The sequence below is a fragment of the Enoplosus armatus genome, chromosome 19 (assembly GCF_043641665.1).
Source record: "Enoplosus armatus isolate fEnoArm2 chromosome 19, fEnoArm2.hap1, whole genome shotgun sequence".
NCBI classification, from domain to species: Eukaryota; Metazoa; Chordata; class Actinopteri; order Centrarchiformes; family Enoplosidae; genus Enoplosus; species Enoplosus armatus.
In genome coordinates, this window is record NC_092198.1 from 16,805,854 (window position 1) to 16,832,842 (window position 26,989).

The 26,989-nt window shown below is 39.8% G+C and overlaps 1 protein-coding gene across 1 annotated transcript in view; it reads right to left on the reverse strand.

The window, feature by feature from the left end:
* The window catches only part of ptprk (protein tyrosine phosphatase receptor type K), a 100,962-nt gene that overhangs the window by 29,445 nt on the left and 44,528 nt on the right, over nucleotides 1–26,989 (reverse strand). Inside the window, exons 3-11 of the mRNA XM_070925662.1 lie at nucleotides 24,836–24,996; nucleotides 23,702–23,753; nucleotides 23,541–23,599; nucleotides 18,576–18,657; nucleotides 16,950–17,065; nucleotides 15,736–15,910; nucleotides 8,701–8,813; nucleotides 8,048–8,228; nucleotides 165–347 (exon numbers count right to left, since the gene is read on the reverse strand). Of these exons, the coding sequence (XP_070781763.1) occupies nucleotides 165–347; nucleotides 8,048–8,228; nucleotides 8,701–8,813; nucleotides 15,736–15,910; nucleotides 16,950–17,065; nucleotides 18,576–18,657; nucleotides 23,541–23,599; nucleotides 23,702–23,753; nucleotides 24,836–24,996 (1,122 nt within the window). The remainder of the gene's footprint in view (nucleotides 1–164; nucleotides 348–8,047; nucleotides 8,229–8,700; nucleotides 8,814–15,735; nucleotides 15,911–16,949; nucleotides 17,066–18,575; nucleotides 18,658–23,540; nucleotides 23,600–23,701; nucleotides 23,754–24,835; nucleotides 24,997–26,989) is intronic.

Consider the following 26,989-nt stretch of genomic DNA (forward strand, 5'->3'; position numbering starts at 1 on the left):
TTATTCACATGCTAACACTGTAGACATTAGGTAGTCTCCCACTGGCCTACTCAATAATGACAAGTATCCTCTTATCCTACTTACACAGTATGCAATGTATAACAGTAAAAAGCAGTATAAGTAATGGCAACAAAGTCTGTATTAATAGTAAAACTGAGTATTACCTTTGGGGTCCATGTCCAAGCAGTCGGCTTTGCTGCGGTTGTTGGCAGTCATATAATGGTAGCAGATGGTGACGTTAAAGGTGTGACAGCGAGTGATGTTGTAACCCAACGATTCCCAGTCCACCGCTATCAGACGAGACCTGGTCTCAGCAATCTTTAGCCTCTTCGGAGTCCGCATAGGTTCTACAGAGAAACACAGGAGAACATAGGGAAAAACCAAAATGGTGAGGAATATATTTCTGACGTGTTAGACTGTAACGTTATGATCATAAATATGCCATCAAAATGAAAAAATAATCACCATTCTTTGATGACTTACAGTAATGTGAAAAATGTTGGTGCACTATATGTGTTAGAGGCAAATGTACTCTAAAGCAAGAGTGCTGAGTCAACATTTTCCCTAAGATGAAACGAGGGTTTTACGAACATCTATCTCTGCTCCTCACTGCCATTCAACCATTTCTCAAATGCAATTGGTTTCCATCTTTTATGTGTATTCAGAACAGCTATTGTCAATATAATCTACCTTCGCTCCTGCCTGCCCAGGGCTTTAATTACCTTAACTGGCTCATTTAACTGGATCAATAACCCCCCCAGACCCCACCCACCTCCACACAGACACACAGACAGACTCACACATTCTCAGGCAAGACCACAAATACAAAACCAAACCTTTCCTCATCTGCTTCCTGCCTGCTCATATCAGTCCACTGTATTTCAGGTACTACATTCTCATGAATGTTTACCAACTTGTGCTTCCCCAGACATTCAACAGTAAGACCACCTCACATAGAAGAGCTACTCCCCATCTACCTGGAGGAACTGCCGTTTTCTGTAGGAAAGCGATACTCTTTAGCAGCTACAAATTGTTGTAAAAGAGTTACTTCTCTGGGTAAGAAAACTACCTCTCTAACAAGAGCAGATACCACTCAATCAAGGCTGTTATTGTTTAAATACCACTCTATCTACCACTCACACAGCAGTTACCTCTTGATCTACAAGGGTTAAAGCGTGATGGAACTACATTTTGGGGCTGCAAAAGTGTAGTTTTCTGTCTTTTCAGAGATACTGAATGGAGACCGAACGGAGATTGGTGAGGTTGAGCGGCTTGTGTTTTCTTCTACATATGTCTGATACCAGTACATATTTTTGATCCAAAATACTCCATTACATGCAAAAATTAAAGTACTTAAAGTATCAAAAGCAAAATGGCCCATGGGAGTGTTATAATATCATATATAATATTACCAGATTATTAATCCTAATGGATGAATGTATAAATTGCATTTTACTGTGATGGTGTAGTTGGTTGAGGTGAAGCTAATTTGAACTATTTCATATAGTCAGGTAGTTTATTCTGTACCACTGCTTCCTATTTCATAAGCTGGTCATAATTTATATGCGTAAAATCTTGTCTGCAACAGTATAACTAGTGACTCTATAGTTGTCAGATAATTGTAGTGAAGTAAAATGTGAAGTATTTCCCTCTGAGTACAAGTATAAAGTTAAATTGTAAGTAAGAGTACCTCAAATGTGTACAGTACTTTTAAGTTGAATTACACCACTGTAGTGAAGACAACATAAGCCAAGCTGAAGAAAGGTTTAGTAAAGAGCTTTTTTTCAGTTAACACTAGATGATTTGATATTTTTGACTAAGTGCGCAATAGGTTATCATGGCAAAAAAAGAAATCTGTTTGATCAGGCTCAGTACAGCTAACACCAAATATGCGTTGATTAACTCTGATATTGATCTTGCAGTTTGGCTCTGGACATCCCCAGAGTAAAGTGAAAAAGAATCTATGGCTGGGCAACCAGAACAAATTTAATTAAAAGTTTTGTTTATTGTTCCTTGTCATAAACTGTCCTCGTTCGCAGTGAGTCATTCTATCACCTGTTGATGTCCCTTCTCTCTCTATCTCTGTCTCGCTGTAACCCACCTGCTTCCTTATGTCCTTCCAGGATTTTTTTTAATAAAAACAGCTCACCTTAAATAGAGACGCAAGCCTCTCCCCAACCCCTCCTTGTCTCGCTCTCTGTTTTTCTCTGGGTCTTCCTCTCTCAGAGGAGACAACACAAGGACACAAACTTGTCGCTTCTTCTGACAACCCATTATCTGCCTGTCACTCACATGCACAGGAACTCACAGGCACGGCCACTCTAACACTTGGTTATTACCCAAATACACACACACACACACACACACACACACACACACACACACACATGCGCACGCTTCAGGTTGTGGCAGAATCAAGATTAAATCTGGGCAGAGCATGTATAGGTGTGTGTGTGTGTGTGTGTGTGTGCTCGTCTCAATAAAACTTCTCATAATAAGAATGCATTGTCAAGGGCAAACACAATTCTCATACACACTCACACACACGTTGAGGTTTGTTGTTAAGGCATTTAGATGTAAATAGCTCACTAATAAACAGACATACATACAGGTGTATGAGAGAAAACGAGAAAGAAAGAAAAAAGACAGGAAGGAAGGTTGTGAAGACACACAGGCAGGTAATTGTCTGCTGAGCAAATATTATTGCTCAATTGTGTGTGTGTGTGTGTTAATAGCTGAGGGGTCAGAGCATTTCATTTTTGCTTCAACCTGTTATTGGATGGTTGACATTTAAATAGAGCGAGAGGGAGACCTATTGCTTTCTCTGCCTGTCTCTCCCTCTATTTCTGTCTCTTCCTCACTTGTCTTGGTCTCTTCCTCTCTGTCTGTCTCCCAGTTTTAAATCAATACTTGTGATCCTCACCATAAACCTGGCTATTAGGGCGCACACACACACACACACACACACACACACACACACACACACACACACACACACACAGTTAGAGCAGTGTAATAAATTGTATTGATTTCAGGGTCTCTTGATGCTAACACTGCTTCACAGTGAGACGGTCTTCAACATGGAATTAAAACAAAATATATGACTAGCTGCCTGTCACACACACAAACACACGCACACACACTTCTAACCTGCGTTTCAAAACCCTATTCCCCTCCTGACCCGTAATGCATTGCTGCTTATCTCTGCCTATTGACTGTAGGTATTGAAAGAGGGAAGAGAGCAAGGTAGGAGGGGAGACAATGAGAGAACATGGACACATAGAGGAAAGAAAGAAGACAGACAGGAGGGCAAACAGAGTAGCATAGAAAATGAGTAAAGAAGAGTGCAAACGCAAAGGAGTGCGTGGAAAAATGAAACAGGGGCTGGAGGGAGTGAGGGACTGATAAAGGGAGCAGAGAGAGAAATGGGAGAGAAAGATGAGAGAGGGAAAGAGAGAGGCCGAGAGGAACGGGGAGAGACGATAACTAGTTTGGAACTCGGCCAGAGTCAAGCGGGACCAGGTCCAACGGTAAACCACAGAGGCTGCCTTGTCCCTTTCCCCTCCTCCGGTAGACAGACAAACGGCTGGATTCATGTTGGAACTAAAAGGCTTTGTTCTCCACAGATAGAGCTTTGAAAACAACAACAATACCAATAAACACCAACAATAACACCAAGGACGGCAAGCTTCATATCAGCAGAATCCAGAGGTTGGAATTAAAGGAACGGAAAACAAAAGGAAAGGAAATGAAACTAAATGAAATAGAACTACACAGAGGGCAAAAAAAAAAACTCTGTCCCCCAACATGAAGCATTAGGAAGAGCCAAGAAATATACAGTAAAAAGAGCATAGAGCAGGAGAAAGAAGCTTAAAGAAAAGCTGAGAAGAAAAGAGGTAAGGAAAGGGGAGAGGATAGGAGGGGGGGAAACAGAAAAGGTTGACAGGAGATGCAGCTAAATCCCAGTTAATCTGTCCAATTAGTTCCTGGTAATCCTTCCACTGTCATAAGACAAATGAAACTCCGGTTATTCATTCCGTCTCTAACCCTCATTTTCTCTCTGCATGTCTCCGTCTCTCTCTGGGCCAGATTGAAGCACATGAAAGGTGCAAATTTGCACTGCAACATTCATTCAATTTGCACTTGCAAGCTAGGTGGAATTTGATTCTGATTTGCCTATGCAGAGGCTAATTATGAGTATAAAAAAATGGCATAGATGTCGGTAAAGTGGTGGGATTTGTCAGATATCAACAAGCTCAGGAAAATAAATGAACAAAGTAACAACATTCAAAAACATTTAGTCATACAAAAGATTGGTAAGGTTACTGTGAGGAATATGATTAAAGCACGATGCAGCCTGATCATGTGTGATACATCCGTTCAGTGTTTGCAGTGGAGCTATCAATGAATGAAACCAAACACTGATCTATAAATCAAAACCTACACCAAAGGTATCTACGACAAGACTCCCATTAACCCTTTGTGTCAAATATAAATCTGGTTTAAGAGTGCACCTCTAAATATTATGGCGATTCCGGTTCACTTTCTTATATTTTATCTAACGTATTAGTCTGTGAATATTTCTTGTTACTGTATGCATTTGAATGTAAAGGACACAGAGTTACTGCTATATAAACAAAATTGCCTCGCTTAGAGCATTAGCAGCTCAGTTTAATTGCTGGCCACAACTCTCTGCCCCCCTATTTTTTAATTCAAAATGGTAAAATACTGTGGTAAATTTGTATTAATTAACTGTTTTTCCTTCTGAGAAGCGTTTTGTCTTTGAACTACATCTTTTCAGCTCCCACGCACACTTTTTTTGTAGACAGTTTAAAGTGTTACTTCCCCAAATCTACAAATCTGTATGTGCCTATTAAAGGCAGATAATTATCCATGCAAAACTGACCCTTGCAAATGAGTGAACCTTAGTGAAACCATCAAGATGTGCCATAAAATACCACATGCACACACACAAACACACACACGTTGGACAGTACTGACAGTACTGTGTCTGTAAATCTCTTGGCTGCTATTTAAAGGGCCTGACCCTTAAAGCATCATACTGCTGACTGTGTGTGTGTGTGTGTGTGTGTGTGTGTGTGTGTGTCTGTGTGTGTGTGTGTGTGTCTGTGTGTGTGCATTTTCACATATATAAAGAAGTACATGTGATACATTGTGTGTGATTCCAACATCTGTGATTGTGTGTCTGGAAATGTGTGTTTTGTGATTCCTTTCTTCCATTAATCCAAGTGATGCTGAGTTTGTGCAACACATGAGAAATACTGTTACTCTCTGAACTGTGTGTGTGTGTGTGTGTGTCTGTACATTTCTCTCCATCTCGATACCTCTTAGTGTGTCTCTCTTCTGTGTGTTCATGCCTCTTAGTGTGTGTGTGTGTGTGTGTGTGTGTGCGTGCGTGCGTGTGTGTGTGTGTGTGCGTGCCTAACCTGCCATGACCAAGAGGTTTTCGGCTGAAAATTCAGGATTTGGATTAAAAGCTACTTCATCACCTTCTTCTGTCACACACACATGTGCAAACAACACACACACACTCTACACTAACTCTTCACTTCAAGTTGATTATTTTTCACCCTTCAGACAAGAGCAATAAATCACCACAGAATAAAAACCAAGAAGAGTGGGAGAGAAGGAGAAATAGAGGGAACATGAGAAAGAACTAGAGATAGAAAAGAACTAAAAAGGTGCAGAAGAAATCCTTCCTGTTATCATATCAATTGCTTTGCAGTGTGTGTGATTTCTGCTCTGTATCTTATTAACTTTTATTGGTTTTTAATTAAACAGTGTTTTGTGTGGTGACATGCTTGGGTTTATGCCTGGCGTTTGTGAATACATTTCCCTGCGTGCGTGTGTGCGCATTTTTTCATTATTTTGCGTTGAACTAAATATTCAGTAAACTACAGGTGGTGGGATCAGACAAACCTAAACAAACAGAAAAAGCAAAGAAATCATTATCATTTAAATAACATTTGTACCGCGTGTGTGTCTGTCTCTCTTCTCTCAACAAACACACACAAGTTCATCTCCAAAAGTGTGTGTCTGTCTATCTGTGTGTGTGTGTGTGTGTGTGTGTGTGTGCTATTGAATGTGTATGAATTAGGGTGTGCGTGAATGTAGTAGTCACACTACCTAATGAAGTCTATGTATATTCAATTCATTTATAATATAAGGAATTGTGTCCAATTCATGTAGTATTGTATTTAGCATTTGGATTTTATGTATTAATTTACGCATTAGTCTATGTTTTAGTCTAACTGAGGAAGCTTTTTGGCAAGTGAGCAACTTTCTTAGGAATGAATGGGGCGCCATCTTTGAACGCCGTATCCAGTTCTCCGTAATACATCCTTGAGCCAGCCAAGAAATAGTCAGAATCATAATCGTGGTTTTTGATCTTCTCATCGAACTCTCGGCTAGAAAGCAAATAAGCGTATTTCCCAAAATGTTGAACTATTCCTTTAAAGCATGTTAAACAGGACAGAGAGCAGAGTTAGATTATTCTCTAGAACTATCTTAGTACACGTGGGGAGATCTTTCTTTTACTGCATTGTCTCAAGAAATGAACACCTGTTTCAATGGAAATTCAGTGGAATAGTTCCACCATATTAGCAGCATTTCTTTTCCAAACACATTTTTAAAACTGAACATAAAGCTAAATAACTTGTTCATTAGGACATTTGCTGCAGTGCTAGTGTCTAAAATGCATTCGAGTAGAAATCCCTCTGAAGATCATGAAAGATTTTTTCCCCCATGAACATCACTCTTACACTTGATACACTGACTACTTTCTAGTCAGTAATTATTCAGATATACAGAATGATTTGATGTAATTTTCTAAATTCCTAATCACATTTCCCTGATTTGGTCTGATATCAACACATTATGTGAATCACAATGAGTTATTGTTGTAACTGAAATGTGTTCCTGCGTGAGTGAGGAGGAGAAGATTAATTTCCTCTTCCTGTCAAACAGGAAACTGTTCAATACATGAGTCGCCTGAACAAGTCTATGACTTCCTCTCTGTCAATAAACACACACACACACATACAGATTCATTCACACACACACACAGGTTGCAAAACATCAGTCAGGCCCCGTGGTTATGAGTTTTCATCTCTCTTTCATTTTCATTCTCCAGTTTCATCATTCTCTCGCCTCTCGTGCTCTCTCCCCCCTGCTTCCATTCTCTCCTCTCTTTCTTTCCCAGCCTTATTGTTTTTCATCATCTCTCCATCGCTCCTTTATTCTCATTCAAGCTCACTGCTTTTCTTTCTGTCTCTTTCTCTCTCATATCAACTCTCTCTCTCTCTCCCTCAGGCTAGCTGTGTTTATATTTCAGTCGTTTATTTCTACAAATGTCAGACAGTGTTTCTGCCCTCCGTCTATTGATCCAGAGAGAGAGAGAAAGAGATGGGGAGAGAGAGGCAGGGAGAAAGGGGGCAAAGGCAGCGACAAAGAACGAAGTAGAAAGAGAGATATATTGAAGGAGGAGTTGGAGGTTGGAGAGAAAGCAGGAACGAGGTGAGAGAAGAAAACGCAGGATAAAAAGTGAGAAAGGTGGAGAGAGCCTCCAGTATTTTAATCACTCTTTCTCTCAGATCACTGAGTAACCACGGACTGACTCAGGCTCTCTTTTCCAATGCTAACCCCCTCGCTACACCCCTCTCTCCTCTCCCTGCATGCTCATAGTACAAATATCACTCCACCAACTAAAAAATAGATACCAAGACAAAAAGAACAACGATAGATGGACAGATCGATAGACAATCACACAGGCATAAAAAGCTGTGTGCACAAGCCGACCGGACTAAAGTCAAGTTACCTACCTAGAATACAATCTATCTTATTTTAGGTGGACATGTGGCATGTTTATAATCCACCTTCATGGAATTCATTTTAGTAAAAGGTGTGAGGGAACAGTCTAAATATAAAGGAAACAGTCTAAATATAAACAGTGTTTTCTCTTTCTGTTTTCTTTACAGTAAAAGGATCAGTTTAGCCATAATACAGTATGAATGTGTTTATGTCCTACCTGCACATTTGGTCCGGGTAATGAGAGGTGGTCCAGGTTTGCCTGTCCCTCCCTCTCCTGGTCTGGTTAGTAACACTCTGATCTCGTACTCTGTGTCAGGGTCAAGATGCCATAACTTGTAGTTGGGAGAGTTCACAGCGTGAGTCTCCGTCCAGCTGCCTGATGTCATACGGTACTCAACCTAAAGGAAAAAATATCATATTACATATTATGTTAATTGAATATTCAGTATTAATCAGAAATTATGCTCAGTATCAATGTAAATGTCAAATTATGAATTAAAAATATTATTAGCTTTCAGATACTATTCATCTGGTGGGAAATAAAATTATTCATTTATCTTAGGGGGAAGATTTCGACATTTAGTTAGAAATAGTTCAATTTTTACACTTCGGTTTTTGTGCAGATGAAACAAACGAGATATGAACGTTTTAGAGGTGCTGTTAGGCAGATCTGGTTACGGTGGGCAGAGCCAGGCTAGCTGTTTCCACCTCTGTTTCCTGTCTTTGTGCCAAGCTGAGCTAACTGGCTACAGTACTTTATATTTACTGTATAGTCTCAAGTGTTTCCCAAAATGTTGAACCATGAACCAACAATGTTGTCACATACAAGTTATTGCTTAAAAACCATATGATGTCTCATACTGTACATACCTCTTTCAGTATAATAGGTCCATCCCCAAAAATGGAGTTAGCATTCAGCTGAATCAGCAGATATGTAGGGCCAACGCCAAGCAGCTGGGGTGGGGCGATGGGGTGTGGAGGCTCTGAGGAGAGAAAACAATTAGTAAGACCATAAAAGAAGGTTTCAAATTGCATCACAAGATGAAGGAAACACACTAAAACAAGGTCCCAGCAGAACAGAAGAGGGTGGTGGCACATTGTGATACAAAGCCTCATTAGCGTAACAGCTGACATGACATATTTGGGAGCTCAAATGAATATTTTAAACAAATTGCCAGTAAACAATGACAACTATACTAATGGCTCAGATTATCAGGGACATCCCAACAAGTGGCAACTGCACTGACCTGCAATATTATGACACCCAAGCTGTGTGAATGTCATGGTGAACTAATTGGCTAAACATGCTGTGGTCATGCAGTGGAGAGTAAGCGCGATTTCTCAGTATATGTGTATACTATATCTCAGTAACTGAAGTTTTGTTTCAATCCTATATTCCTGTTCTTACTTTCCAACAAATAATAATTGAATACATTTTATTTATAGAGTGCTTTTCCACATACTCAAAGACGCTTCACATAACAAGCTTCATATGCAGTTTCACTTTCATCTACCATCTAGTCGCCATGTTGTTTCATGCATTGACACTCCTTTGCTCTGCTGTCGTAGTTATAATGAACTTAATATTAGTGCAAACACACCTTTTGCAGCTGCTTGGTGGTACCTCTGAAGAACTTTAGTTGAGTTTAAAAAGTAATGATAGGAAGAGGAGTGTTTTTCGGTTACAGACTGCATGAGTCATCAATTTTAAAACTTATTTCTTTGTCAAAATGAACTCTCTAATACATTTTCTCATCAGTTTCATCATTTCATGTTATTACATAGTAACTTCTTCTGCCTATTTTTATAAAGTCCATCAGTGCACAAGCAGAGAATGACAAGATGCTATGTTAACCTCTTTTGCCCCCGGCCACGCTCAGATTTGTTTTTAGAATGATCTGACATGTGAAGGATCTCCTCAATTACTTAAAGTTGGCTCTTTACATTGTTTTTGTTTTGTGGTTTATTAAACTGGTTTTATTTTCTTTCTTTACTTCCTGCAGCCTTTACGTAAATCTAATTTCAATTTGACGTACAAGCGAGGCAGGCGCTTATTCAGACACGAGATCTAAATGTTAAATTGGCATCAGATTTCTGTGAAGGGGTGCATGTCTAAAAGAGGCTTTGGTGTGCAATTGCTTGTTGACTGCGATATAAATAGGTATACATCTAGATTTGGACATTTTTTCTGCACATTTTGCTGGTAGGATGAGGGGTTCTGTTCACGATTGCTCACAGTGCCATTTGGTGTATGTACCCCAAAGTCAGTTCTACAACAATTTTACCTCTCTTGACCTCTGATTGGTCTGCTGCTCTTCACCTCCTCATTTTTGATAGGTATAGATAATCAACTTTACCTACTTGGATATGACTGTATTTCATAAAAAGTGACATTAAAATTCTGTATATGTGTAGGCCAAGCTTTACAAACGATTACATGAGCAATGACATTTTTATTTTAAGAAGAATCTCATTGCATATGCTGTAGTTTTCATTCGACATATGTCTTGAAATTCATCCGTGCACCACGTCCCATGATGCTCTCTACTGTGTGTGTGTACTTGTACGTAAATGTGATGGATGCGTGATAGTTCAGGGGCAGTCAGTCAGATCGGAGCTAACTGTCAAGCATCTGTGATTGACAAGCCGAAAGCACAACACACACACACACACACACACACAACCTTAAAACACACTGCATCAAAGATTTATCTACTTGACACATACACACACAGATCAACACATGAATTAATCACAACCCCCCCCCCCCCCCCCCGACACACACACACACAGCAAATCATACAGATTTTATCTCCCTCAGACACACACTCAAACACACCACCAGGCAATATCTATCAGTATGAAGATAGCGAGAAAATTCATATCAACCTAAGTATTATCTAAATAATATGTGTGTGTGCATGTGTGTTGCTGTGCATGTTGTTCCTTTAATAGTTATATTTTGCATTGCTGTCACCTCTTTTTCTCTTTGTGTGTGTTTGCATTTCTGTGTGTGTGTGTGTGTGTGTGTGTGTGTGTGTGTGTGTTGAATGCGGCTGTCAGAGAGGTGCAGGCTGGGAAGTGTCTTTTTAGCAACAGATGAAACACTGTAGTTTGACAGCACATGCGTGTGTGCTAACGCAGACACACACACACACACACACACACACACACACACACACACACACACACACACAAACAAACACATGCAGACAGAGTTGAATCCAGATAATGAATGTTGAAGCGACTTCAGAAAACCAACAACGTCAACAACATGTCAGCTCGCAACGCCATCAAATACACAAAGTAAACAACTTCATGATTAACAAACAAACAAATAAAGAAATGAAGCAAAAAAATCACAAAGATAAAATTATTCAGGCTTACAAAACAGTAGGTCCGTCTGCTCACAGCCTGTGTGTTAACTTGAATACCTGTTTGTGTGTTACTTTAAAACCTATTGACTATCTAAAAGATAAATAATAGACATAGAAATGAAACAGTAAGGAATGTAAGTGGGTCGTTATGTGACTCCAGAGAAAACTAGAGCTGGAACGGGTTCATGCTTTTGATTTTCTTCACTTGTCATTTGTACTGTTGACCTAAAAAAAAAATATAACAAATCATCAATGGTGTTGTTTTGCGATGGGTTTGTTGTCACCATCTTTTTTATTATTAATCACATGTGTGAACCCTCTCATCATTTCTCATTTTTTGGGTCAAATGTAAATGATAATAACAAAACAAATCAACATTGGGAAAACTTCAAATGTGTGTGTGTTGTTTCTGACCTCACCCATCATCTTGTGTGATTCATTTGTTTTCACTGTCACTCACTTTCTTTACTGATATTAGATTTTTTTTTTAAAAAGCTCCTGGTAGAGGGTTTGGTAGATTTTTGGATTTAAGATTTATGGCGTATTGAACAAACATCCAGACAGAGACAGACAAGACCAACAGAAAGAAAGAAAGACAAACAGAGAGAAAGAGGATAGATGGATATTTTGTTGGTGACTGGCGCCCACTAGGCATGTTCTTCTTTGTTGTCCATTGTCAGCAACCTTGTCAATAAAGTTTAGCTCTCACAAACTGCTGCTGACATCACCATGGAGCTCACTGGAGGACATCTGACCTCCAGAACAAGAGAGGAGTGTGTGTGTATGACTGTGTAAGTGTGTGTGTGTGTTTCAGTCGTATCGACAGCCAACAGTGGTAGTAGGTTTTCTATAGTTCCATAATGCCTGAAGCTTCACCTGTCACTATTACTTAGAGTGAGCGTGTATGTATGTGTGTGTGTGTGCGTGTGTGTGTGTGTTTGTGTGTGTGTGTGTGTGTCTGTGATAAGTTAAAAAGGAGAAAGGGACATTTTAAAAGTGCACCATTACAGGTTTAAGACAGTTAAAGTCCTCCTAAGTCTAATACGTGTGTGTGTTTGTGTGCATGTGTGTGACAATAATATTGCAGGAGCTTTTTAGGCCATGGGTTGTGTGTAATGCATGCTGGCATGGTGTGTGTGTGCGAGTGTGTGTGCGAGTGTGTGTGTGTGTGTGTGTGTGTGTGTGTGATACGAGCTGGCATGATGATGCGCTCTGTCACTGTAGGAACCAGAGGGCAAGGCTTTATTAGAGCTTGGCTCTGACCAAACCACTAGTGACACACTCAAATACACACTCAAACTCTCTCATTCCTCTTTGTCTCACACACACACACACACACACACACACACACACACACACACACACACACACACACACAAAAACACGCACACACACACTGATTATATACTGTTCATCTACAGTGAAACTTGGGACGGCTGGCATTGAACGTCTTGTCCTTATCGTAATCTTGTTTACTTACTGTTTGATCAAATAGTTCCTCGTTTGAATCAAAGACGGTTTTATTTATGCAAAGTTCTTGTATGGCTGCTTGTCTTTAGACAATTTTTTTGTTTATACTTTTCAAAATAAGATACCAGAAAAAGTCACTGACATCACACACGTTTTAGTATCGGTACAGAAACATGGGTATCATATTGGCATTAGTGTTGAAAATGATACCCAGCCCTTTGGAAATGATGAATAACTTAAATAATCAATAAACAGATAATCAAGTCATTCATCAGGGAAACATTTAAATGCCAAACTAAAATGTGAGGGATGGCAGCCTTTTTCCCTTTTATGTTAGTAAGTTGAATACTAGAGCTGAAAGGTAAATGAATTGACAGAAAAATAAGCGACAACTATTTTGATAATCCATCAATCACAAATACCAAATAATCACTGGTTCCAGCCTCTCACATGTTAATGTATACTGATTTTCTTAACTTTCTATGAAGTGAATATCTTGTTGTGCTCTGAGCCTTTTTCTACCATTTAGTAGACTAAACGAATAAATCAACAGTTTAATTAATTATGACGAGATCTGTCCATTGTCATATTTCTGCTGAAGGAAGAGAGAAAAACGTGTAGGTACAGGAATTATCTGGGAATGCCATGTCCCACCTCTCATGCTCCCATGATGCCCGTCTGTCCTTACAAAATGTGCTTCTTTTCTCTGATCTTGACAGCTCCAGCACACACAGAGGGAGTCGATAATGGCACAACTCTGTCATCTACATGTTGTAAATATCAATAGGCCTGTCTGTACCTGCACCAAGGCAATCTCATATCACCCAGGGGACCACTTTTCAGGCTTTGAAAATAAAACCTAGGTTACTGTCCAACTGCCAAACATTTTAAATATATATACAAGTCATATTTTGGCACTTCCCTGTGATTCTTTCTTCCATTTTCCTCTTTATCAGATTCCTCCCAGATACATGATTCCTCTAGTAATTATCCCTCATCTCTCCCCCTCGCTCTTCAATTTAAAAAGTAAAATATTCAGAGTAAAAATATTAATAATGCAGCTTAATTCTGTCCATATTCATGGCCGTCAATGTCCTACAGGAACCTCAAATCTCCAAGAAGTGAAATAAACATATTCCCTGTTCCTTTGATTTCTCTCTTGCTCTCATCTCCCATCTGATATTTCTAATAAATAAACATGAGGCTCCTCTCCTTCCACATTCATACATGCAATCCTCATTCTTTTATTGTGATATCTTTCTAACAACCAGACTCGGGATCAATATTCATAATCACCAATATCCCTCAGAGCTCCAAAAGCATCTTTTCACAGATTGTGAACGTGGCTGGTTTTCAAGCCGATGCCTGGCTATGAAACGCAGAGCGCCCGATGTGTCTTCTTGAACCTGAATCTATTTTCATATATGGAGATTGGTCCTATTCATGTTTAGACACATGTCTCCTGCTGTGCAGATTCCACATCTCTCTCCTCTCTGCCTCTCCTCATATTCAGAAAAAGATGTTCATGATAAATAAACATTAGCCTCTTATGTATTCGCACTAAATCAGTGGAAAAAATATGTCTCCAAAACCACCATATTTTCTTGACCAAAGAAAAAACTACTACCAAATCTATTCATTCCCAGTGGGGATTGTAACCCTAACCCTGGCAGTGTTGGTGTCTTCCTCGCGTGACACAGAGAGTTGAACCCCTAAACTGGTCAATGTAAGAGCTCCATTATCTGAGCCACACCAGCTAATATTCATATTCATGGTGCCCGCTTCTACTTTGATTTCTCATTTCTTTCTCCTCTGCCATCTCTTATGCAGAATAATAAACATGACTCTGCTCAGCTGTTTACATATTCAGACATATTCCTGATTTGATATGGATATTCTTGGGATAATGAGCAGACTATTTACATTTAACTTTTCTTCACCATCTCCACCTCTCTCTGAGCTCACCCTCCTCTGCCCCCCCCCCCCCCCCCCTCTCCTTTCTGTCACTCCCTTATCATTCTTACTGAATCTCCTTCGCCTTTACCCTCTCTCTGCCCTCCTCCTCCTCCTCTCTCTCTCTCTCTCTCTCTCTCTCTCTCTCTCTCTCTCTCTCTCTCTCTCTGGGAGATGAATTGAATATGTAAGCTATTGGATGTGAATGAATAAAGCATCCCGTCTCAAACACACATTGGTGACACCTTATTAACCACATGTCAGCTGCACATGACAGCTGGAGCACACACTGTTTCTCTTCACACACACATTCACAGCATACACATGTGCACATAGACACTAATGCTGCTGGCTCACACCCACGTGAGCATCCACACACACACACACACACACACACACACACACACACACACACACACACACACAGAGCAGTTGCACACACACCCACACACATACAAACACAAGGCTGGCATACACACATCTGCATACGCTCACACACAAACTCTCCTCATTAGTTGATATTGTGTTAGTGACTTACATTTTATCAGTCTGACACAGTGAATGTGCATTTGATTGGAAAGACAGTTGACATTCCAAAAGTTATTTTAACAATAAAAAGTACATAACACAAAATCTATAAGAAAATAACTTTGGTCAACGAAAGGCTCATGGAAAGACTCAAATCAGCGTTATAACAATGATTGTTCAATATTAGCTTAACAACAGTAACTTGGCAATGGGTCTGTCAAGCTTTGGATTTCTCAAAATGCTGAAGTGGTATGAGAGTAATACTTGGTATGACATCAAGGGCCCATAGTTTTATAAATCACTAATAATGTTGACTGCAACTGTTATCATTGTAAACTACATTAAATGCAGTGCAAGAACAGAAAGCTTGGCAGGCCTAGCAACAGTAACGAAGAGAGGGCAGGGCCCTAACAAACAGTTTACTTTCCACTAAAAGCTATCTACTAAAGCAGAAATAAATCTCCAAAAAGATGAGATATCAAATATTAAATCAGAGGAGAAAACAGAAGAAAACACAAGTATTACAGAGTTGACAAAACAACCAAATAACTTTTTATTTTATTTTTTAAATCCTCACCTCTGACGATAAGACCCGCAAAGTTAGACACCCCGGAGCCACGCTCTGACTGGGTGACGCAGCGGTACAGATCTTGATCCTGATTGGTGACTTCTTTGAGGTGGAAGGAGGCGGCGAACCGTCTGTGGTTGATGTTTTTGGTCAGAGCCACGGGAATATCTTCACCATTTCTCCTCTGAATCACAGACAAACGCACAGACAGATCAGGTGCTGCAGAGGGTTAACTGCCTTGCTCAAGGTCACAAGGCAGCACTGGACCACACACACACACACACACACACACACACACACACACACACACACACAGACACTCACAACCCCCCTCTGCCTCACTGACAGCAGGTTTGAAGGTCATGACTACAATAGAGCCATAATGAAATCAGCAGCTATTAAACTCTTAATCATGTTAGCTGCTAGGATGTATGGCCTGGAGTCCTTCTGTGTGTGTGTGTGTGTGTGTGTGTGGATGACACTTTATTATTGTACCAGTCCTGAGGGTGGCACATTGAGTACAATGTTTCATCTCTTTGTGTTTGTCTATTTTTACACCATTATATTGGGGCCATGCAAATCTATATATATTTGTGTATTTGTATGTATTTATTTGTTTGGACAGTGCACATCAATCAACATTAGAATGTAAAAATGTTCCAAGATTAAATAGCTGGCCTTGAAAAGAAGAATAGTCTAATGTTAAAGTGTTGGTTCACCCAAATGACAAAAAAGTTTTTGAGATATTTATCTTTCTGATTTCTCCCTCATCCATATAAAAACATTAATACATAGATACAGTTATAAAACCAACTGTCAATTGTTGCCATGAAGACTGTTTTTTGGTTGAAAGTAGTTCCAAGGAAAAGGGTTCACAGTATATTTTGTGGATTATCTAGTAACCGATGATACACTATTTTGCAAATGTCATTTTTTAATTCCATTCACCTACATTTTATTTGCGAGGAAGCCGAAATCTCAAAAACTGATATCTGAAAACCTGGACATTTAAAACCAAAACTCTCTTCGAGGCTAGTTACCACAAGAGACGAGTAAGAAAACGCGTTGTCTTGTACTATGACTGAACAGCCCCTTTCAACACACATTGCACTTACACTGTATATATGTGTAGCTAGCTAGCTTGTTTCTTGTTCATCCCATGGCAGTAGCCTAAAACATGGTTTGCATTTAAGTGTGTGTACATTGCGTGTGTATAGCTGTACCTGTAGCCAGAGTTTATTGTTCGACGTGTCTCGTCCTGTAGCGATACACTGAAATGTGGCGTTTTGTCCGGCATTCACCTCCACGTCCCCAAGACGCAGGAAATGAGGGGATTTATCTACAGCAAACAAATGAGGAAAATTAGATTGAGTTTACAGCAAGGTTATATGTGTTTGTATTTTAAAATGTTTTTGGTTTCATTTTATCCGTCTGTTCAAAGTGGAAATGAGGTGACAGAGCCAGAGGGAGTTATGGATACAAACAGGTCGGGTGGTCAAAAATGCACTGTATACATTTCAAGACATTTAACCCCAAGGACTATGTTCATTATTACTGCAATGAGATTTTACTGGAGTCAGATGAAACCAAAGCACGGTGCTGCATTGCCACTGGGAGGTAACATCAATGTCACATCCCGTATATATATAATTCACATAGCTCCCAATTCTTAACGACCATGCTAAGATGTAAAATAAGCCTTTTAGACCCTGAAGATGCAGTTCAGCTATGACATTTTTATTCTGGGGAGGTGATTGCAATCATAGATAGCAGCGACTATGGTGAATGAAAACACACACGCACACACACACACTAGCTTGCACACATGCATTCATGCAAACACGCGCACACACACACAAACCTGTGTGTCCAGAAATGCAGCTGTGAGAATGAATGCTTCCACTGTGGAGACTAAGTACTAATTCCTTTTCAAATACTTGCTCCTTCCCATCAGGAGTCCTGCTCCTCTGCCTTTAAAAGACTTCTTAAAGGGTCTTCTTTTTATATTTTCTCAGATTCCAGGTCACTTTATTGACAAAATGAATGGGCAGGAATTTCTTTCAGGGACATATCGCTATCTTCTGACAGGGATGCCAAGACCTCACACTGTACTAGAGGACGGCGCAAGACAGTTTATTTTTATGACTTATAATCAATAGAATCTATTACAAAGCAAAATTGTCCTCAAAGACTTCGGTGCTGCTACTAGACAGATGACCAAAAAGGAGTTGTAATTGCTTTCTTTCCAGCATAGGGACCCTCCAGGAACCTGCCGATGGCCTGAGATTAACGGATCCTTCTGTTAACAGAAACAGTTTGTCGTCACAACTCTTGTTTTTTTTCTTTTTCTTTTGGCCTCTAGAAGTAAGGAAACACTCAAGCGAAGGAGAGAAGAAGACTTGAGATGTAGCGAGAATTTCAAATGGATCGCAGTCCTCATCTCTTTCCTGTCAGTGTGAGACAAGACTGCTACTGTTCACTGCTGTGTGTGTGTGTGTGTGTGTGTGTGTGGGGGTTAGAGAGAGAGAGAGAAAGTGCTGAGTGGTCAGAATCTTCTCTCTCTATGATTGCCCTAATACTGTCTCATTTCCCGCTTCACTCTCTTCTATCCCCTCCTTCCCTCCGTTTCTCCCTCTCTGTATCTCTCTCTCCTTTTTTTATTTCTCTCATTTTTCTCTACGACTTGTCTTTCTCCTCTCGCTGCGTCCCTCCTCTTCTGTGTCACCTTCCCACTTATCTACCCATTCAACTGCAACAGAAACCATCCCAGGTACAGTCTAATTAGTGGCCAAAGCTATCAGTGTCTATTCAGCGAACTAGGACTAATTGCCGGCATGCTAATGACTCACCGCACGGGTAGCTGAGCACCTGAATGTCGTCAATGGCGATGAAGCCGGCTTTGCTGTCCGAAACCTCTGCTTCAAATATGACCTGAGAAAAGAGAGAGAAACATTTAGCTATTACTGTCTTCATTATTACCAATATTATATTGCATATTTTTTCAATATTAAATCCTTTATTTAAACAGGTAGTCTCCTTAAGATCCAAATGTCTTTTTCAAGAGCGACCTGTGCACAAGATTAAACATATACAGTATAAGCACACACAAACAAGAAACAATTACAAGCAGCAATCAAAATGCCTGAGTATACAATATACATGAGAAAAGAGAGCATCAAATTATTATTATTCTGCTTTTGTTGTTTTGTTATGCTGAGTGTACTTGCAAAGTGTATTTTTAAAAATAAGGCTGATCAAATTAAACACAGAAGAGATTATTAGAATATCAAGTCATTTCTGACCCTCCATTAGCTGGTAAATGGAACAGCTTGAGCATACAAAATGTACAAAAACACAACAACAGCAAAAACATTGGCAATGCCGTTCCTAGGAGAAAATTGAAACTTACATAACCTACAAGTGCTCTGCGCGAACATCACAAACCCTCTGTGGCTCACTGTTACCAAATCATCAACCCTCTGTAGTGTTGTTACCAAAGAAACTGTGCCCCTGAACTGAGTTTTAGATGAATCCTGAGTGCACTGTAAGCTACAACGTAAGACTATTGCCATTTAAATTTGCTGTCAAAATGATGGATCCAATCTAAGTTGTCACAAGGATAGGCAGAAAGTCAGTGACAGCCGCCAGTGATGTGCATTAAACTGGATAAATACAAAGCCGCCATCCTGACTGCTGCTGGATTTATACATTCTGGCCAACAAGCCGGGAAGGATAAATGAAAGATACTTCCTGTTGGATCATAGTAATCTCCTTTGGTACACATACAATGGCTGCCAGGGAAATGATAATAAGTAATGAAGCCAAACATGGTAAGGTAGAGAATGAAGGTTTAGAGCCTATCTATTTGTTTTTCTTTCCCCATCACATCCCTCTCTGTCATTTCCCTGCTCTGCTTTCATTTCATTATTCACTTGACTTCTTTTGCTACATCTGCTTCTTTTCTTGATATGACCACACTGTTTAACGAATGAGCTGTCAATGAATATTGCACTAATGTCCATGTTTTGGCCGCAGAGCAGTTCATTTAAAGAGTGAAAATTACAAAAATAGAATGTAGCAGTGTTGTCAGTCAGTCGGCCCACTGCTTTGGGTCCAGACTGAAATATCTACAACTACTGGATTGATTGCCATAAAAATGTGTACAGACATTCATTCATTCATTCAAAACTCCCATCAGCATCAGTTGTACTTTGTGTTTGGCGATAATTTGCAACTGTTAGCATGCTAACACGCTAAACTAAGATGGTGAACATGGTCAACATTACCTATACATCACTTACACACCTATACTAAACATCAGCATGTTAACAGGTGAATTGTGCTATCATGCTGTGTCCAAGTACAGCCTCACCGAGCCGCTAGCGTGGCTATAGACTCTCAGTCTTGTTTACCTCTATTTCTGGTTGAGAAGCTGGTATGAACAAATGTGACTCAGCAGACTATGAGTTCATTTATTTCAACACACAAAAACGGAATAATGAGAAATTCCCTTAATCAAATAAATGGAAAAAAATTAGGATATTCTATTGCTAACCTGCTTCTCTAAATTCTGTATTTCGAACAGAGTGCTAATACTAAATTCAACAGGTGCTTCCATTTACCACCATCTCAGTTCATCAGCTCATGGTCTGAATAACTACTCTCCTCGTTTATCTCTTCTTCCCTCCCTCCTCCTTGTCCATACATTAGCCCTCCAACTCCCTCCACTCTTTATTTCCTCCACCATCATCATCCCTCTTTCTAACCAATTCTCCTCCCCATATTTCTGTCTTTCTGTCTCTCGCTTGCCATATCTGTTTTCTAACAGTGTTTGCTCAGAGAGGAGCGCTGTAATGAACAGAGGAGAGGAGGGAGGAGAGGAGGTCGCTATCAAAAAGAGAGACGGAGGGAGAAAGAGAGTGAGGGGGTGAGCAGTTGTTGTCATTCATCACCTGTAAGAGGAAATCTGCCGTGAACTGTTTACCCATAGCTTATCATCCCCTGCTTGTCACACTCTCCCCCTCTCTGTCTCTCTCCCCTACCAATCTATCTTGTCTCTCTCTCCTATCATCTTTCACTCATAGCTCACTGCGGAGCACAGCAGAAAGACATCAGTTGACTTTTAATACCTTCATCTCTGTCTGCCTGACTGTCTGCCTGCCTCCCCAGTCTGCTGATCTTCCCTTGTTATTATAACCATGTTTGTTTTGGTAGCCATAACATGACCTAATGACTTCTTCTCCTTTGTCTGCTCATGTATGTGTGCTACTGTATACCTTTAATCTTTCTGAAAAGTCCACTTTTTGTAGAAAGTATCAACTTCATTATTAAGAACCAGAGCTGTTTTTAAGTCAAGTCTCAAGTCAGTTGAGACAAGTCCAACGAAAGTCTCATGATTTGTCAAATCAAGTCTCAAGTCCTTGAGGGCAAGTTCAAGTCATAAGCAAATTTCAAGTCAGTTGCAAGTCTTTCAGATATCTAAATGCTGAGCATTATGACACTAATAATTTGTTAATAAAAACATTAACAACTGACCAAACATTCAATCTTTAATGACCTCTTCGGTGTACAAGTGGGACCATACTACAACATAGTTTAGGACTAGGTTACGTGGGTTGCTTTTGATTTAATTTGAACAAATTATGTGTTGTTTGAACTTGTTTAAACTTATTTTTTGAGAAAGTGATAGCGCTAGTGTAGCTATGCAAGGCCTGGCTGTCATTGTCTTACTATTTCTATTACTCAGGGACTTTAATCTTTAAATCATTATAATTTAAACTTGAGATTTGAATTGTTTTTTGTTTTCAAAATAAGTCATGTTTTACCGCAGGCAAGTCTCATTGTTGTGACTTATTCTCAAGTCTTTTGCTCTGTTAATGATTATGTATTTCAGAACGTGGATTTTAAATGATTTCCACAATGCCTAGGGTCACTGCAGCCTGGATGCAAGTCATTGCTCATTTTGTTTCCTCGTAGAATTTAATTATCAGCCATAAGACCCTTTGCATTCTGTGAGCCGTGGGTCCGATGGTGGTCATCTCCTAGGAGGTAGTATTTCCATCATGCAGGTGTCAAGCACTCACCAACTGACTGGTGTCATCAGTGTGAGGCGGGATTACTGATAGCTTGAGTTTACGAGTTCTCACATGAGCAAAGCAACTCTGAAACGCTGAAGGCTGAAGACTGACATATCATCACTCCAGAGCAGAGTTGGACGAGAGCGTACATCCTCTTATCAAACGATCGCATATATCACTTTGATGTATGCATGTAGGGGCACTGAATAATCTTTTTTTAAATCGGCAGGCAAGGAGTGTTTTTCCACTTGTTATGGTTTGAATTCTCTCAGTCATGAGAAATGTCAGCCAAGTTTACGCACCTGCTTTCTCTACACACACTGTAATTTATCTTCATCATTTTTATATTTACGTGAGAAAGCTGTACTTACATGACCCAAAGCTTGAGGTAATAAATGTTAAGCTGGCAAAAAACAGCAGTGAGATTTCTAATAGTGATGGATCTCGCCAGCGCCAAAAATCCTGAACTGCAACGGCTGCAACTAATGATTATTTTCATTATCGATTAAGAAATTGGTCTATGAAATGAAAAAACTCAGTTTCACATAGTCCAAGATAGCATCTCCAAATGTCTTGTTTTGTCCAATCAATAGTCCAAAACCCTAAATATTACATTTACTATCATATATGACAAAGAAAAACATAAAATGACATTATAGAAGCTGAAACTAGCAATATTTGGGTATTTTTGCTTAAAAAATGACGATTATCAAAATAGTTGCCAATTTTTGAGTGATAGTCAAAGGAGCTCACTCATCAACTGAAAGTTTTCACTCAAAATAAAGACAAAACTGTAATTACATGGTCTATCTAAATAGTGCTGCGTGGGTGTGTGTGCCCATCAATTTTTGTGTGAGTGTGTGTGTGTGACTGCAGGTGTCTGCATGTGCCTAGTCTTCCCTGGTGAAACCAGTCTCATTACAACTCAAGCTAGAGTGCTAACACAGAAACATGTTTGAACATGAAAAAATAGCTTCATAACCTCAAATCCAATAACCTCATTCATAGCCTGAAAAACCTACATAAGCCTCAGCAAACCAGGATGATTATGTTCAATTAAAACATGTTGACACACGAGTTTCATGCTGGTGATCACCTCCCATCGTCACTGAGGGCCATTTGGGCTCCAGATGGGCCATTTGGAGGATGCTTTCACACTTCGCCTTACAGTAATATTGTAGGGTCCCCGGGCTATGTGTGTTAACATGATCTGTGTGTGTGTGTGTGTGTGTGTGTGTTGTGTGTGTGTCTGCCAGGACATTCAGAGACAAGCTATCCCACAACACGCACACATCTGTCAGCACCAGCAAACAAACACACACTGACTGACTGTCATAAATCAAGAAAGAAGAAGAAACATACAAAACACAGTGTTCAGTAGAATGCAATCCACTTCAACAGTCCTGCGATCATTTCTACCTCTGTGAATCTTATAATGTTCAGGTTTTCATCAACACTGACAACAATATAAACGTCCAGCATGGAGACACACCCCTATGCATGCAAGCACATGTGCACATACATCCACACACGCACCTCTTTTTGTCTTTGTAGCCTAATCGTCTCCTCCTGAGCCTCAGTCAACACAAATAAATCAGCTGCCTGCCTCACAGCATGTGCATGTCTGTGTGTTTGTGTGTGTGTGTGGCACACATGAACGAGTGGAAATAAAGGAATATGTACACGATAAAGGAATCAAGCATGAACACAGCTGTTGGTGGTTATTTAAGGAGTCACCTGATATTCATTGGGCCAAAAGGTGGAGACGGCGAGTTCAGCTCTCAGCCAGTCTTTACCTGAAAGACAACATTACAGTCAAAGCAAGCGAATAAAATCACAAAAATGTCAGAATAAGTTATGAAATGAGAGTTGGAGTGGTGCTCTGAGCCAGTCTTTACCAGTGTAGGATGTCACGTTCCATATAGGATTGGCCAAAGGACCCTTATTCACCTAAAAATAACACAGAGCAAAATGTAAAATATATCAGTCACAACATAGTTCACACAAAAATGAACCTAAAACATACAACTTTGCATTTCCTGATGCACTCAGAGAGGCCTCCTTTCCATTACACTGAGATATATTTAATTACAGAAAAATAATTACAAGACATGCTTGTCCCTGTCAACAAGGAGGTCAGAGGTCAGGGTCAGCTACACCACCACCTCTTGGCTGGTAGGAACTTAGCAGTAATGTGGGTTTGACTTTGTGTCATCAAATTGAAGGGCAGTCTTCCTACTCATAATGCTCCCCTGCTGCTCAGAACCAGGAAATGGTAGAACCAGTAAAATGGCAATCTTCTGTTAATGTGTTTTCTAACCACTTCCACAAATTGTAAAGAAACTTGGGAAGAGGAGTGAGGGGATAAGAAGACAGGAGTGTTTGCATCATAAAATGCCCTTCCTGAGTGTGTCCTCCCACATTTTGTACTTTGACAGACGCCCAACACAATAACATAATCTTGCATCACAATCTAAAAACAAAGACTGATTTTAAAAGTCAAAATGTTATTATAAAACCAATCGTTAATGCTTAATTTTGCAACCTTACACAAACTCTTGGTTAAGGCAAGGCTCTCAGCAGCTTCTATCGCATGCTAGCTGCATAACTTGTGGCTGTGTTGAACTAAATCCAGACCACATTTCCCATAAATCCTGGTTTTGCTTTAACTGAAGGGGCTCTGTTCACCATCTGCCATTGTGACACACAGAAAGCTTTAACTCAGTACTGGAACTCATCTAGAGTTGCCTTCTGGAGTAAAAACAACTTATATGTTTTGTAACAAACAAACAAATAAAATAATGTAAAACAGCTTGTGTCTCATGAGATCAAACCTCGCTTCACACAGTGGAAACTGCTATGTAGAGGCCAGTAAAGTCATTCAGTTGGTCTCGTTTGACCAAGGTAAGAACAGATTGTTGACTGGGCAGGTAATACCGTATAATTTGAACCAGTACAGCCAACCTCAGTCTGTTATAAATAAACTACTGCATCTCTATTATATCAATTTCTATTGTGTTTATTCTCATTACCTTCACCAGGACGTTGAGGGTGCCGGGGCTGGAGCCGTCGGGGCTTGTGAGGAGATAGTTGAAGTCGATACAGTGAGTGTCATTCTCCTTCATGACTGGCAGCTGAAACCTGGCCTTCTCCCCAATATCATACTGAGAGACGTCCACATACATGTAGGAACCTGGACACAGAGACAGTGACAAGGTCACCAAAGATATACATATAAAGATGTACAGATATAAAGATATATCACATATAATTCGAGGTGGATAGGGTTCACAGTGTTTCAATCAGCTCATTTATGTTTGCAGCTGCTTGTGCTTCTACACCACACACCTGCTGAAATCCACTGCTTGAACAGACTAGCAATGGTGCCCTCTGAGGAGGTAGTTAGCGTGTAGACGCTGTGAGTATTATGACTGGACTTGCCAAAGAGTCGGCTGTATGCCCACTGCCTTTGTTACATGTACCTACACGAGTAAACCAACTCTCGCTGCTACTGTGTAGCTTAACAATAATCCATGTTGAAGACATGAGCAGCTAAGACAGACAGCTGCAACAATTCTGTGAATTGGGCAATTACAGTGATGGTTTTTCTCAGTTTTTCTATTTTTCCTAAAAAAGCTTCTCCCCTTGTATGTTGTTTAAGACTTGTCAGGCCAGTAAATTTAAGTTATCATAGTTAATCTAAATTCAAACATTCTGTTTATACTCTGCAATGTACTTTATACTGCATATTCTGGTTTTGTTGTGTTACTTTGTTAACATTTAGGGTTTTTATCTTTATTGTACATTGGTTTTGTTGTCTTTCTTGTGATGTGTATATGACGAATAAAAATCCTTAAATGATAGTTAGTATTACAATATATTCATGTTTGTCTGTGTGTGTTGTCTCCAGTGTACACTAAGGTATATTACAGTAAGACAACAAGGAAACCAGGATATTCTCCTGTGACAACATTGTGAGCCTGAGTCCAGTCAATTACACACTAGACTCCAACTTGTGAATTTTGTCTTCCCTTATTTGGCCTTCCCTCTTTGACACTGACACTTTCAAGCACTGGGTTTCTTGTCATGGGAACAAAAACCCCAAAAAGAGCCTTTATTCTTTCCCTTTATGTTTGCATGTTTCTACTTCTCTCTCCTCTCATTCCTTTTGGGCTTACAGTACAAGAATCATTCTTCAGTCCCCCCCAGACACGTAAAACAAACACCTGTTACTACGGCTGTGTCATTTGTTTCTCTTTTATGATTGTTTCTCACCAAGCCAACAACAAATAAACACAGGGAATGGGAAAGAGAGGAGAAAAGAAAAGCTACTTCATTCTTTTATATTCCTCATTTTATGTTTTTATGAAATAAACACAATTTTCTTTCTTTTCCTCTACTCTTTTCTTCCACCTTCTCTTCTCTTTATTTCCTGTCTCCTTTCATTTCTCCAGTTGATAATGATTGTAAATGTGTAAGCGTAAAAGCAGAGACACACATCAACGACACCAAAATGAGTGAAACTTGATCAAAACCTTATAAAGCGGCAAGTTTGCGGCCAAAATGGCATGCTGTGTTGATACCCGTCGCTGCAATTTGCACAGGCTCCTTAACCACACTGGAAGAATGTTTCCTCAGCTTGCAATATATCATTACCTGCAACTACCCAGGAGTGTCACATGATTAGTTGTATTTTTCATAGCTATCCTCTGGGCTGTATTTTTCTTGTTTACTCATTTTGTTTGCATTGTGTTCCTCCTTTTTCTGCTGATTTCAAACATAAATCCATTAGTTTTTTGTTATTCTGACATGATGTGGCTCTGGACAAAGTTTTCAGTCACTACTGATGGGAAAGAGCACTATAGGTGCTTTGTTATGCCTACTGTCACGACTGAGTACTATACCTCGTACCTACAGTAGTTGACTGCAGGAAATGGAGCTCGAAATAATACATAATCTGGGTGTGTCAGTCAGCCCATCCAGATGTTTCTGTAATCAGCTCAGACCTCAACCAGATGTTGTTCCAGTGAAATATGATGTTGTGATCCTTTCCTGCCTGATGTCTAATCTCTCAATCTCACATTAGCTCATCACAAACTGAGAGAAAGTAGCCATGATAGTGTTTAATTCTATTTGAAGAATAGAATTTAATAGAACTAGAGCTGAAAAAAATGCATTGATTAATT